Genomic DNA, 12751 nt, shown 5'->3' on the forward strand with positions numbered 1-12751 from the left:
TCTGATCTTCCGATGTTTCCGATGTTTCCAGGTATTCCAGCGGAGGAAGGACGGCTCCGAGGATTTCTTCAGAGGATGGAAGGATTACGTCCGAGGGTTTGGAGATGTGAACGGAGAGTTCTGGCTCGGTGAGACAAAACAAACATAAAAAACATCCAAATATCATAATTCTTGTGTGAAAAATACGCAGTTGTAGAAAATATCACGAAATCTAAAAAGCTCTGAAACTGTCGGATGTAATTTAAAGATGAAACTGAACGAGGATTTGAAGCTGAATTAAATATAGTTTCTTCCTTATTTCTCATTTCTTCTGTATAAAACGTGTGATTCAAAACGTGGACACTGGTCTGGGTTTGTGCTCAGGTCTGGACAGTCTGCACAACCTGACCTCCGCGACCCCGATGACCCTGCGGGTGGACCTGCGGGACGCCGACGAGGCGGCGTTCGCTCAGTACTCCACCTTCCAGGTGGGGAGGAGGAACTACAGGCTGACGGTGGCCGGATACAGCGGCACGGCCGGTGAGTCGACCTCTCACACATCGACGTCTCCCGGCGGGAGCAAGACGCTCGTGATCGGTTACCGTAGCTCTACGTTCGTCACTCCCACACAGTAACTGTCAGTGACTGTTACCGAGGGTCCCTGGTTTCATTTTCCCCTCAGGCGACTCCTTCAGCTACCACAACAACCGGATCTTCTCCACCAGAGACCGAGACCCGGCCACCTTCATCACGCGCTGCGCCATGTCGTACCGCGGAGGCTGGTGGTACAAGAACTGCCACGAGGCAAACCTCAACGGGCTGTACGGCATCAGCGTCCGGCACCAGGTGAAGCCATAGGACGGAGTCTCGGTGCTCTGGAGAACATCTGGAGAACAGTTCCTCTGGTTTAACCCGCTGGTTACCAGTAGTTAGGCTCCTGTTTGACCTTTGACCTCTTCCTCAGGGTGTCGTCTGGACCTCCTGGAAAGGAAAAGAGTTTTCGATCCCGTTCACCGAGATGAAGATGAGGCCGACGGCCTTCAGGCCTCCGGCCAGAGGATGAGCCGTTCCGCCGTGACGATGATGGACTTCTGAAACACACACGCACGCACACGCACACGCACACACACACACACACACACACACACACACACACACACACACACGCACACACACACACACACACACACACGGCAGTGTCTCGGCGCACATGAACAACACACTGGACAGACACACATTGTCCCAGAGAGCCTGGTTCTGCTCCGAGGAGAGACGGAGATGTTTTGTTCACATGCAGTCAGTTTGTTTGACCGTCCAGCTTCATTCTTCATGTTAACACCGTTCATAACACACACACACACACACACACACACACACACACACACACACACACACACACACACACACACACACACACACACACACACACACACACACACACACACACACAGTCCAGCTTCAGAAGTTTAGTTAAAGTTCTTAAACAGGTTCTAATTCCTCTAAAAACATCTCAGGCCTCAGAAAAAGTGTCTCCCAACGGGTGCAAATAGATTCAAAGTCAGAGTGTGAAAAATGAACTACTGCACAAGTAAAACAAAGAAAAAACCCTCCCAACGTTGAAGGTAAAGCTCACAGAGTTTAAAGTGAAATGTTAAAACGAGTCTGTTCCAGATAGGAACTGGACACAAGATGAAGGTCTGTGTGGCGAAGTCACAGAGTGACAAGTTAGATGAAGAGATGCCTGATGGATGAACGAGTCGCTGCAGGATGTCCGAGCTGCAGGATGTCCGAGCTGCAGGATGTCCGAGCTGCAGGATGTCCGAGCTGCAGGATGTCCGAGCTGCAGGATGTCCGAGCTGCAGGATGTCCGAGCTGCAGGATGTCCGAGCTGCAGTCTGCAGCCGCTGCGTTCACACCGAGCTTCAAATCCAACAACAACAGATAAAACAGTGAATTTAGGTGGATTATTAAACGTTTTATTAAACTGTGGATCTGCTTTTATTACAATGTGGAAATAAATCTGTTGTTTCAGAGCTGCGTCTCTTTTGTCTGAATGAAGTCGAATCATCTTGTCCTGATGATTGATTATTGATCCAGGTGATGATGTCACTGAAAAAAGGGGTCATATAATCTAATGCATTACTATTTCAAAACCAGTAAACAGGTTACTTATCTTACTTACTATTGTAGCTTTACTATTGTAGCTTTACTATTGTAGTGTTACTTTTGTAACGTTACTATTGTAGCGTTACAATTGTAGCGTTACTATTGTGGCGTTACTATTGTGGCGTTACTATTGTAGCATTACTATAGTAGCGTTACTATAGTAGCTTTACTATAGTAGAGTTACCATTGTAGCGTTACCACTGTAATGTTACTATTGTAGCATCACCATTGTAGCATTACTATTGTAGCATTACTATTGTAGCGTTACTATTGTGGCGTTACAATTGTAGCGTTACTATTGTAGCGTTACTATTGTGGCGTTACAATTGTAGCGTTACTATTGTAGCGTTACAATTGTAGCGGTACAATTGTAACGTTACCATTGTAGCGTTACTATTTTAGCGTTACCACTGTAGCGTTACTATTGTAGTGTTACTACTGTAACATTTCCATTGTAGCGTTACTATTGTAGCATTACCACTGTAGTATTACTATTGTAGCGTTACAATTGTAACGTTACTATTGTAGCTTTACTATTATAGCGTTACTATTGTAACGTTACCATTGTAGCATTACCACTGTAGCATTACTATTGTAGCGTTACAATTGTAACGTTACCATTGTAGCGTTACTATTTTAGCGTTACCACTGTAGCGTTACTATTGTAGTGTTACTACTGTAACATTTCCATTGTAGTGTTACTATTGTAGCATTACCACTGTAGCGTTACCACTGTAGCTTTACCATTGTAGCGTTACTATTGTAGCATTACCACTGTAACGTTACCATTGTAGCGTTACTATTGTAGCGATACTATTGTAGCGTCCAGCAGGACGAGTTTCTTGTCTGTAAAGCCGCTACATTACTGAAGAGAACAGACAGAGATGAACCGGGTTGCTCCTCCATTCCTTCTCCTCCAACCAGGTACAGAAACACAGGCAGTCCATCTCGTCACGCCCCTGACCCGCCCCCTTCTCCACTCTCAGCCAATCACAGACCACCTCACTCTAATGGTGCGTTCAAGTACCATAAAATAATAGGAAGCTACAATACATCATCATTGAATCATTACAACAAGAAAACAATTGCAGAGATTGTCTTTGGTTAAAAGACATATTGCCACCCCCAGCAGCTTTTGAAAGTAACTAAAAAAGTTTGATGTAATCTAACTTTATTACTTTTAAAAGCAAGTAATCAGTAAAGTAACTAAGTTACTTTTTAAAGGAGTAACGAGGTATCAGTAATCATTACAATCAGATTTGGTCATGTGACTTTGCTTCAGCCTGTGCATGAATGTGAAAACTATCAGTATGTGACAATTCATGTGTGAAGAAACTCTCCAAGAAAAGTCTCAAACTCTCAAACCATCACCTGTTACACACACACACACACACACACACACACACCACAATCACCAGTGGTGCCTGAGCGCCCCCTGGTGGTGATTAAGAACCAGGCAGCAGAGAAACCGATCCCATCCAGAATGTCAGTGTTATTCTGATCAATCAGTTTATTGATCGCAGGCAGTGTTGCCACAGTTACCTTGGAAAAGTAATCCAATTCACCCCTTTAAAAGTTAAAGTTAAAGTAACTTAGTTACTTTACTGATTACTTGTTTCTGAAAGTAACTAAGTTAGATTACAAGTTACTTTTTAGTTGATGTCTGTTGTTGCATCTAATTGTTTATTTGCACTCCCTTCTCTAAGCTACCATATAATTGCCCCTGGGTATTTAATTAAGTCTTTCATTGATTGATTGATTGGAAAAAGGGGCGGGGCTTCCTGCCAATATATCTTTTTACTCAGGAAAATTACAAAAACAGTGTAACATCCCTGCGGTTGTGTTGTTGTTGCAACAACAAGGTTTATTGATTCTGCTTGTTAGCTCCGATTCTTTTGTGTCGCCTGTTAGAGTGAGTTGGCCTGTGATTGGCTGAGAGTGGAGAAGGGGGCGGGTCAGGTGAGCGTGTGGAGCATGGTGCGGAAATTGCCTCTGTGTGTGTGTGTGTGTGTGTGTGTGTGTGTGTGTGTGTGTGTGTGTGTGTGTGTGTGTGTGTGTGTGTGTGTGTGTGTGTGTGTGTGTGTGTGTGTGTGTGTGTGTGTGTGTGTGGAGGAGAACAAAGGAGCAGCCCGGTTCTGTTTAATAATAAAGTGGTTTTACAGACAAGAAACTCATCCTGCGTGATGCTACATTAGTTAACGCACAGTGACTTGGACAAGTAACTTTAATCTGATTATTGGTTTAGAAATAGTAACACGTTAGATTAGTCGTTAATGAAAAGGTGGTCATATGAGAGTAACGCGTTAATGGCTTCACTGCATGTGACACCATGAAACCTACTCAAAATGATGCAGCACATATGATAGGCCAATAGGGGGCCCGGGCAGGTGGGATCACACTCTTCTCACTGCAGAAACACACAATAACTGTGTTACCATGGAAACGTGGAACCGACTGCAGCTCAGCAGGTTCCACCAAAACAGGTGGACAATTCCAACCCACACTCACATGCTACGTGTTCCATGCTACAGGACATCAACAGTCGCCAGGTAACCTCAGACTTTAACTTCTCAGACCACACCCCTGCTAAGGCTCCATTGAGGCCACGCCCCCCCTAAAGAGCCCCCCCCCCCCCCCCCCCCCCCCCCCCCCTCATGTCCCCACACCCGCACCCCTCATGTCCTCCCCCTTCTGCCTCTGTTTCTTGGTAATTGGTCCCCGGGCTGCTGCCAGGCAGGCGTCCAATCACATGTCTCCTCACCTCCTCAGGGCCATCCTGTTTACAGGTGAGTGAGAGGGCTGTCACCTGGGGGACGAGGGGGGAAGGGGGAGGGGGGCACATGGCATTCTGGGAAAGTGATTGGTGGTGGAGGAGGAGAAGGTGGGGGGGGGGGGGCAGAAGTAGGAGAGCACAGGAGAGCTGCTGCCAGGAGAGGTGAACCGTAGAGGAGCGAAGGACTCGAGAAAGACAGTCAGACCTCCTCCTGCTCTTCTTCTCCTCCTCCTTTGGTTGTTAAGGCTCTCAGGGCAGGTATCCATCCAGGAGCTGCTAAATACTCTGGTAAGCTGTGTGTGTGTGTGTGTGTGTGTGTGTGTGTGTGTGTGTGTGTGTGTGTGTGTGTGTGTGTGTGTGTGAGAGAGAGAGAGAGAGAGAGAGAGAGAGAGAGAGAGAGAGAGAGAGAGAGAGAGAGAAAGTCCGGCTTCAAACTGGTTCCCATAAGAGAAAGAACTCTGTTCCATCCACCTTCATTACTTCAGTGTTTGTTAAGTTGTCACCAGTCAAAAAGTTAAACCGTCACAAGGAAATGTTTTTTGTTTTTTGTCTTGCATGTGATGGTCAATCAACTGTCGACGTGTAGATTTCACAGGAGCTCGCTACCCTCTGACACTGGTTTTTTGCATCTGTCCATGTTATTTCCCACTTAGTCCCACTTAGTTGATCCAACTAAGTCATGGGTGAGGTTTGGACGTGTCCTTCACTCCAGACCTGTCCGTCTTTCGTGACCCTCTCAGGAGCATGTGCTCCGGAGGCCCTTCCACCAAGACAAGGTCACAGTCCAGGAAGGGTCATTTTGTGCAGCAGGCTCTTTTCAGGACGTTAACGAGGCGTCTGATTACCGAGCCTGATAATCGGCACTTCTCCTCCTCAGGACAACCATGATGGCGCCAGATGACGACGTCTTTCAGGAGCTGCTGTACAGCGGAGCACTTGGTGACCCGGCGGAGGAGGTGCTGGAGGAAGTGCTGGGTGACCAGGTGGAGGAGGTTTCGGAGGAGGTGCCAGAGGAGGTGGAGGCCGAAGCTGAAGGCCATGTGATTATTAACGCAGCTTTGGTTTTTACCTTCTTTCCCTGCAGCTTCACCTGTTTGTGTCCGAGTCAGTTTGTTTACCGTATTGTCTGGACTAGACGTCCCACTTTAAGGATCAGAACATTAAAGCGCACTCCGGTGTCACAAAGCCGGTCGGTGCCGGTGTCGCACCACTGGTTGTGACGGCTGCAACATCCGCATGGAGGCAGAGATCGAGGACGCAATGCGAGGACAGACACCGGGGCTCGGGGCTCGGGGCTCGGGGCTCGGGGCTCGGGGCTCGGGGCTCGGGGCTCGGGTCTCGGGTCTCGGGGCTCGGGGCTCGGGGCTCGGGGCTCGGGGCTCGGGGCTCGGGGCTCGGGGCTCGGGGCTCAGACCAGCTCCTGCGTCCCTGCGTACCAGCGCACCGGCAGATTCCAGCGTTGGGGAGCTCCGGGGCGGCACACGGCGGTTCAAGCATCGGAGCACCGGCCAGCGACGCAATGTGACGCAACGAGTGGACTCGGTAGAGCATCGATTACGGCCGTAGCGTCTGCTCCAGAGTCCCGGTCTCCGTCCTGCCTCGCGTCTGCTCTTTCTGGACCAACATGAAAGTTGCGCAGCAAAAAAACTAAACAAAAAAAACCAACCAGTGCAAAGCTGAATATGTTAACAACAGAGGATTCATACAGCCGACATGTTAAAATATTGAGGGCGTGTAGTAAATCACTGACCAATCAGCAAACGGCTCCTCAAAACTGGACCCATTACATGGTCCTGAGTACCCATACAGAGCGGGGGCAGAAGAACGTCCACCTTTGGAGCGGTATTTTCCAGAAAATCTCAAATTCTTGCGGTGGAAACCCGAACCGTAACGGACAATACCAGTCCATGCGGCGGAAACACGCCTAAAGCGTACCCAGACCGAACTCTGTGGTGCGTTCCCACCACAGAGAGTACAGTTAAAATGTAGGCTGAGCGACGCAGGTATGTGACGTCATTATGCAACAGTACTCACGGGGCCAAGGCGGATGTTGCGGCTGCAGCTCAGGCATCGGAGCGAAGCCATGAGCCTCCGTTCTTTATGACACAGCTTGAATCTCCTCCTCTCCTGTTATGGAGAGGAGTGCCTGCACCTCGTTGGAACACCAGGGGGCAGTGTAGCGCCGACATTTCAATAAACTAAACAACCAGTGAGTACAAACCAGCGTATGTGAACAACAACAGGTTTACATGAGATATTTATATATTGCAGCTTGTCCAGAGTGACGATCGTCACTGACCAATAAGCAGGCAGCTGAGTTGTAGCTCCTCCTTATGGAACCATACAGATGTGCTAGCGACCTCTACAGAGGGGTGACAAAAAATCATAACCATTGGGTAGTCAGTAGGGATGCACAAAAACCCAAACTGTACTGCACCGGCACGTACTGCGTATTGTTGATTATCCAGCTCCATCAGCTGCTGTTGCAGAAACTTTGGTGAAATTCTTCCTCAGCTTTTTAGCTCACGACTAACCTTTAGTGTTTCTTTCATCATGGTAACATTTTCTTTTCTTCTTCGCAAGGTTCTAACTCTGAACCCTTTCTGTTTTTACTTTGAAATTCTGCTGGAGAAATGCTCCTTTCTGGAGAAATATTTCTGTCCTGTAGCAGCTTCCTGTGTTCATGCAGAGACATCTAGTGGTCACAGATAGTATTTACCAGTATTTCTATATATAAGCCTCCTGGTGCTACTTTATCTCCTTTGATGCAGTAAATCACCACATTTTGTTAAATGGACTTCAAAGCTGGGTAGAACTCTCTGGCACTGTTCTTAACTGGTTCACCGCCTATTTTATGGAAGTACGGATACTTGCTCCTCGAGAACTCGTAAAATCATGTGTGGAGTTCCACAAGGTTCAATTTTAGGCCCAACGCTCTGCAGTTGTGTTATTTTTGAAACAATTCAATGATGATGTTCTGTTGGTTCCGATTATTTGATGGTACTTGAACGCTAAGAGTGGAGAACGGGGACATGTTAGAGCCTGATACGTCACAACGCCACAAATTGTAACGACGACCCAAATTTCTATCAAATATAATGTAATTAAACCCGAAATGGAATAACTGGTCAATAATGGAATAAGATGCTGAGCCCAAAACCTAAAAACTTTTTAATATTACATATTGGGGCAGGCAAAACTGTTTTTCCCCAAATACTTTAATAATTGGATTGCATCTTAAAGTGACCCAAGGATTTCATGGATTGGACTTGAACTTGACCGACTTCAATTTGATTAACACTGAAAGAATGACATGTGTTTATACATATATCTATATACAGTTTATGGTATTTATGTGTGATTGCTGTTGCCCAAGTCATTAATAGTCCTCTGTTGTCCATGGTCTGTAATCTATTTCTCCAATCATCAGTACAAAGTATAACATTAAACATATGAAATCTTTTTACATTATTGACCAGTTATTACATTTTGTGTTTTATGAAATGTTTTTACTTACATTTCAGGCTCAGCACTTTTGAGAAATGATCTACCAGTTATTACATTTCAGGTTTTATTACATTATATTTGATAACAATTTGGGTCGTTGTTACATATCGGGCTTTAACAGGGCAGGTCAGGTGGGCGAGCGTGAGGAGACGGACTGTGTGTGTGTGTGTGTGTGTGTGTGTGTGTGTGTGTGTGTGTGTGTGTGTGTGTGTGTGTGTGTGTGTGTGTGTGTGTGTGTGTGTGTGTTACTTAAATTTTTAAAGCATGTGACGCACTTTGTGCTACAAAAACTATATGAAAAGTGCTATAGAAATAAAGTTTGATTTGATTTGAGCAGCCAAACTATTTTAAAAAGTGGGACACATAGTCCAGACACTACGGTACTCATTCTACCGACTCATCATATGCGTGTTTCGAGACATGTGTGTTACACTCAGGTGTGACTTATATTCCAGAAAATATCTTTTCTCATTCAGCCTGCTGACTGGAGGCCATGTTATGTAACACTTGTAGTAGTTAGAAATTAGATTTTATAAATATTCTTGCTTTGAAGCCTTTCTTCTCTCGGACTCAGGCTAATGTGGTGTCCGTCCAGCAGCCAATGGCGTGCACTGGCTGCGGCGAGTTGGTGTGCGACCGTTTCTTCCTGCTGGTGGCGGGGAGTGTGTGGCACAGCACCTGCCTGCGCTGCAGCTGCTGTCGGTGTGAGCTGCAGAGCCAGCCGTCGCTGTTCTGGAGGGACGGACGCATCTACTGCCAGCAGGACTACTGCAGGTCAGATGACTCAGACCCGTCGTACCGGTCAGACGAGTCAGACGACCTCACAAACATCGTCCAGGGCGTCCATCCCGTGTGCTGTAGACGCGGTCGTATATATCAGTCTTAAGAGGCTACGAACTGTCTGATGTACTGTATACGTAGCATCCTGGAACCTTAACGCCGCTCTACTTTTGTCCCCCGGCAGGATGTTCGGAGGTGGTCAATGTGCTCGCTGTTTCCAGCCAATCCCGGCCTCCGATCTGGTCATGAGGTCCGGCGAACTGACCTTCCACCCTCAGTGCTTCTCCTGCCAGGTTCTCCCCAAAACTCCTGAATAAACAACGACGAAACACAAGCAGAACAATGCTAATGGAACCGTCACAGAGCTGATGCTAAAGCTAACGGTTAACTGCAGTGCTCTCACAGTTTTCACCTTAACGAGTGACCGTCTCACTGAGTAACTGTAATGAGTTACTCACTGTAATCAGTACTTGACGTCGTCTTCATGATGCTGATTGTACTTCCTGGTGTGTTGCAGGAGTGTGACGTGACATTGATGCCGGGGAACCTGTACTGCATGCAAGGACCACACCTGTACTGTCAGTCCCACTACCAGGCCGAGCTGAGCGTCCCACTGCAGCATGACCTCCAACCCCGAGCTGAGCTCGGAGACGGTGAGTCCCGGTTCAGAGAAGGTGAGTCCCGGTTCAGAGACAGTGAGTCCCGGCTCAGAGACGGTGAGTCCCGGTTCAGAGACGCTGAGTCCCGGTTCAGACATGTTGAGTCCCAGTTCAGAGACGCTGAGTCCCGGTTCAGAGACGCTGAGTCCCGGTTCAGACATGTTGAGTCCCGGTTCAGAGACGGTGAGTCCCGGTTCAGAGACGTTGAGTCCCGGTTCAGACATGTTGAGTCCCGGTTCAGAGACGGTGAGTCCCGGTTCAGAGACGTTGAGTCCCGGTTCAGACATGTTGAGTCCCGGCTCAGAGACGGTGAGTCCCGGTTCAGAGACGTTGAGTCCCGGTTCAGAGAAGGTGAGTCCCGGCTCAGACATGTTGAGTCCCAGTTCAGAGACGGTGAGTCCCGGTTCAGACATGTTGAGTCCCAGTTCAGAGACGGTGAGTCCCGGCTCATCCAGGGACACCGCTGGACCAGGCCCACAGCTGCTAACAGACCTCTCCTGAATGTGAGTGACAGGTCAGAACCCGGCCTCGGGGGACGGGGACGAATCCGTCAGCAGTCCGGAGCCGCGTTTGGATGACATGCTGGCCGGTGGGCGGAGCCGCAGGCGGACCAAGCGGATCAGGACCTGTTTCCGCAGCGAGCAGCTGAGGGCGCTGGAGTCCTATTTTGCTCAGAAACACAACCCAGACGGCAAAGACTGGACCTGCCTGGCACACAAGACCGGCCTCCCCAAGAGAGTCCTGCAGGTACACCCATGGAATCGAACCTGAGACCAATGAAAAACACCCAGAATAAGAAGTGACTCTGCGATGGAGTGCTTCTGATCTGTGGCCTCGTTTACACAATGTTTCAAGTGAAAACATCGTTTTCACGTTTTTCTTTCAGAGAAGTTTTCCGTTTTGACGGCAACATTCTGAAAGCGATGTCTCTTTCTACAGAAACGACAGAACCTCTGAAAGCAATGTCTTTTCTATGTTGTCTTGTGGTTCACTCCGTCTCGTGTCTCTTTCTGTGTCTTTGTGTCTTTGATCTGTTTTTTTAGCTGTTGGTTGTATGGTGACTTTTTGTCTCTTTTGTTGTGAGTCTTTCACAGGTCAGTGCCATCATCTGTGTGTGTGTGTGTGTGTGTGTGTGTGTGTGTGTGTGTGTGTGTGTGTGTGTGTGTGTGTGTGTGTGTGTGTGTGTGTGTGTGTGTGTGTGTGTGTGTGTGTGTGTGTGTGTCTTGTGCCCCTCAGGTGTGGTTTCAGAACGCCCGGGCTAAACTGCGGCGCTCCCTCAGCTCAGACGACTCTCAGGTCAACTCGCCCTCCGGTCCTCTGAGAGCGGTAACCGTGGCGACCAGCTCCCCGCCCGACCTGGTTCCATCCCCCCAGGACCAATCGCATGCCTTCCCCACCAGCACCATCGACCAGGTGCAGCTGTCCCTGCTCACGGCGCCGCTGGGCGAGCCGCCCGCCAACCACCTGCCGCTGCTCTTTCAGAGCCCCGCCTACTTCCTGGACAACAACTCCCAGGATGCACCGCGGCGCATCGCCTCCCTGGAGGACTGTGTGGAGGAAGGAGCAGGAGGAGGAGGAGGTGGAGCAGGAGCAGAGGGTGACCCGTTGAGCCATGTCTACTGTTAGAAATCAGAAAGAAGGACCGGCACCTCAGACTCTGAGACTTTGCTTAGACCACAATGTTTCCAGTGACGACACATCTTCTTTGCTTTTTTGTCCCTGAAAAGTTTTGTGCTTACTCGGCAACATGTTGGAAATGATGTAGCATTCATGTTGGTCCACTAGTTGATGCTGTTGGTTGATTTTGTAATGAAACCACACACACATGCAGCAGAGAGCAATGGGCTCTAAACATCAAGAACAGACGACCAAGTTGGATTGTTATTACGGTGACTGTCAAAATAAAACTACCAAGTCCCAGGAGAATATGGACTGGGAGTCATGACATGACGGAGGAAACACTGTTGTGATTGTCTCTACTGAGCATGTGCACAACTACGGCCGAGGTGACCAGGAGCAGAGATTCCCTCGTTTCCACGGCAACAGAGCCCCCAGAGTTTTTAAAAAAGTTCTACCTTGGAAGGCATTTCCAAAAGGTCGTGTTAGAAAGAGCCATTAGAAAGATTCATCAAAACGCCCCAGAGCTTCAGACGGCTCAGAGCTTAGAGAAAAGAAGCACTTTCACTACATGTCCCTCCTTCGTGTTGATGATTCTATTCAAACAAACAGTCTTCATGGTTTTCACTCCTCTCAGCCTCTCGGAGGAGAGGTTTACCTTTTGACCAACAGGTTCTCAGAGTGAAGCAGTGGAGTGAATATTTGACAGTTTAGTCCGAAAATCTGTCAATAAAGTTTGTCAAACTCACGAAAGAGCTGAAAGTATCCTTTATGAATAAATGTACTCAGATACCCAAAGCAGACACAAAAGGACTGTCTCCAGTGGTGTGTCTCTCAGAGTGAGCCTCTGGAGACGAAGACCAGCAGGAGACACGGCGTCCAGAATGAGCAGAGACCCTGATTCCAACCTTCTGAATGACATTCTTGTGGCTGCGAGACGACCTTCTCATCCTGTCTCCTCATGAATCAATTCGACAATCATTCATCAGCAGCAGCGGTAATTGGAGCTCGTTTCTCTGCTCCAGGAATGAAGCTGTGACATCAGGACAGGGTGGGAGGTGGGAGGTGGGTGATGGAGGGTGGGGTGGGGGGTGGGGGTTGGGGGGGGGTTTAAAGGGGTCAGATGCAGCGGGCGGAGAGAAGAAGCAGAGAGGCGGCGGACACGGTAAGACTGACAACGTGTCTCACTTTGAGTTATCCAGTGTTTGTTTTTGAAGCTGTGAGACACTTTGGTCACCAGTGAAGAACTAAATAGATAAACTTTGATTGA

General features: G+C 48.2%; 2 protein-coding genes across 3 annotated transcripts in view; both read left to right on the forward strand.

The window, feature by feature from the left end:
• LOC308123072 (tenascin-R-like) overlaps nucleotides 1-1424 on the forward strand; it is a 36406-nt gene extending 34982 nt beyond the window's left edge. For both annotated transcript variants that reach the window (XM_080485331.1, XM_080485330.1), the window contains 4 exons: nucleotides 32-128; nucleotides 364-519; nucleotides 662-825; nucleotides 944-1424. In XM_080485331.1, coding sequence (XP_080341457.1) covers nucleotides 32-128; nucleotides 364-519; nucleotides 662-825; nucleotides 944-1042 — 516 coding nt within the window. In that variant the 3' untranslated portion in view covers nucleotides 1043-1424. The remainder of the gene's footprint in view (nucleotides 1-31; nucleotides 129-363; nucleotides 520-661; nucleotides 826-943) is intronic.
• Nucleotides 1425-5805: 4381 nt separating this feature from the next.
• LOC308122976 (LIM/homeobox protein Lhx9-like) lies at nucleotides 5806-11490 on the forward strand (the record flags this gene model as incomplete). The annotated part of the gene is made up of 7 exons (XM_080485159.1): nucleotides 5806-5958; nucleotides 9000-9199; nucleotides 9390-9498; nucleotides 9723-9879; nucleotides 9938-10299; nucleotides 10384-10611; nucleotides 11101-11490. The coding sequence occupies 7 exons, from the start codon at nucleotides 5806-5808 to the stop codon at nucleotides 11488-11490; spliced, it is 1599 nt and encodes a 532-aa protein (XP_080341285.1).
• Between the last annotated feature and the right edge of the window lie 1261 nt (nucleotides 11491-12751).

Source organism: Lipophrys pholis (genome assembly GCF_963383615.2).
Source record: "Lipophrys pholis genome assembly, chromosome: 17".
NCBI classification, from domain to species: Eukaryota; Metazoa; Chordata; class Actinopteri; order Blenniiformes; family Blenniidae; genus Lipophrys; species Lipophrys pholis.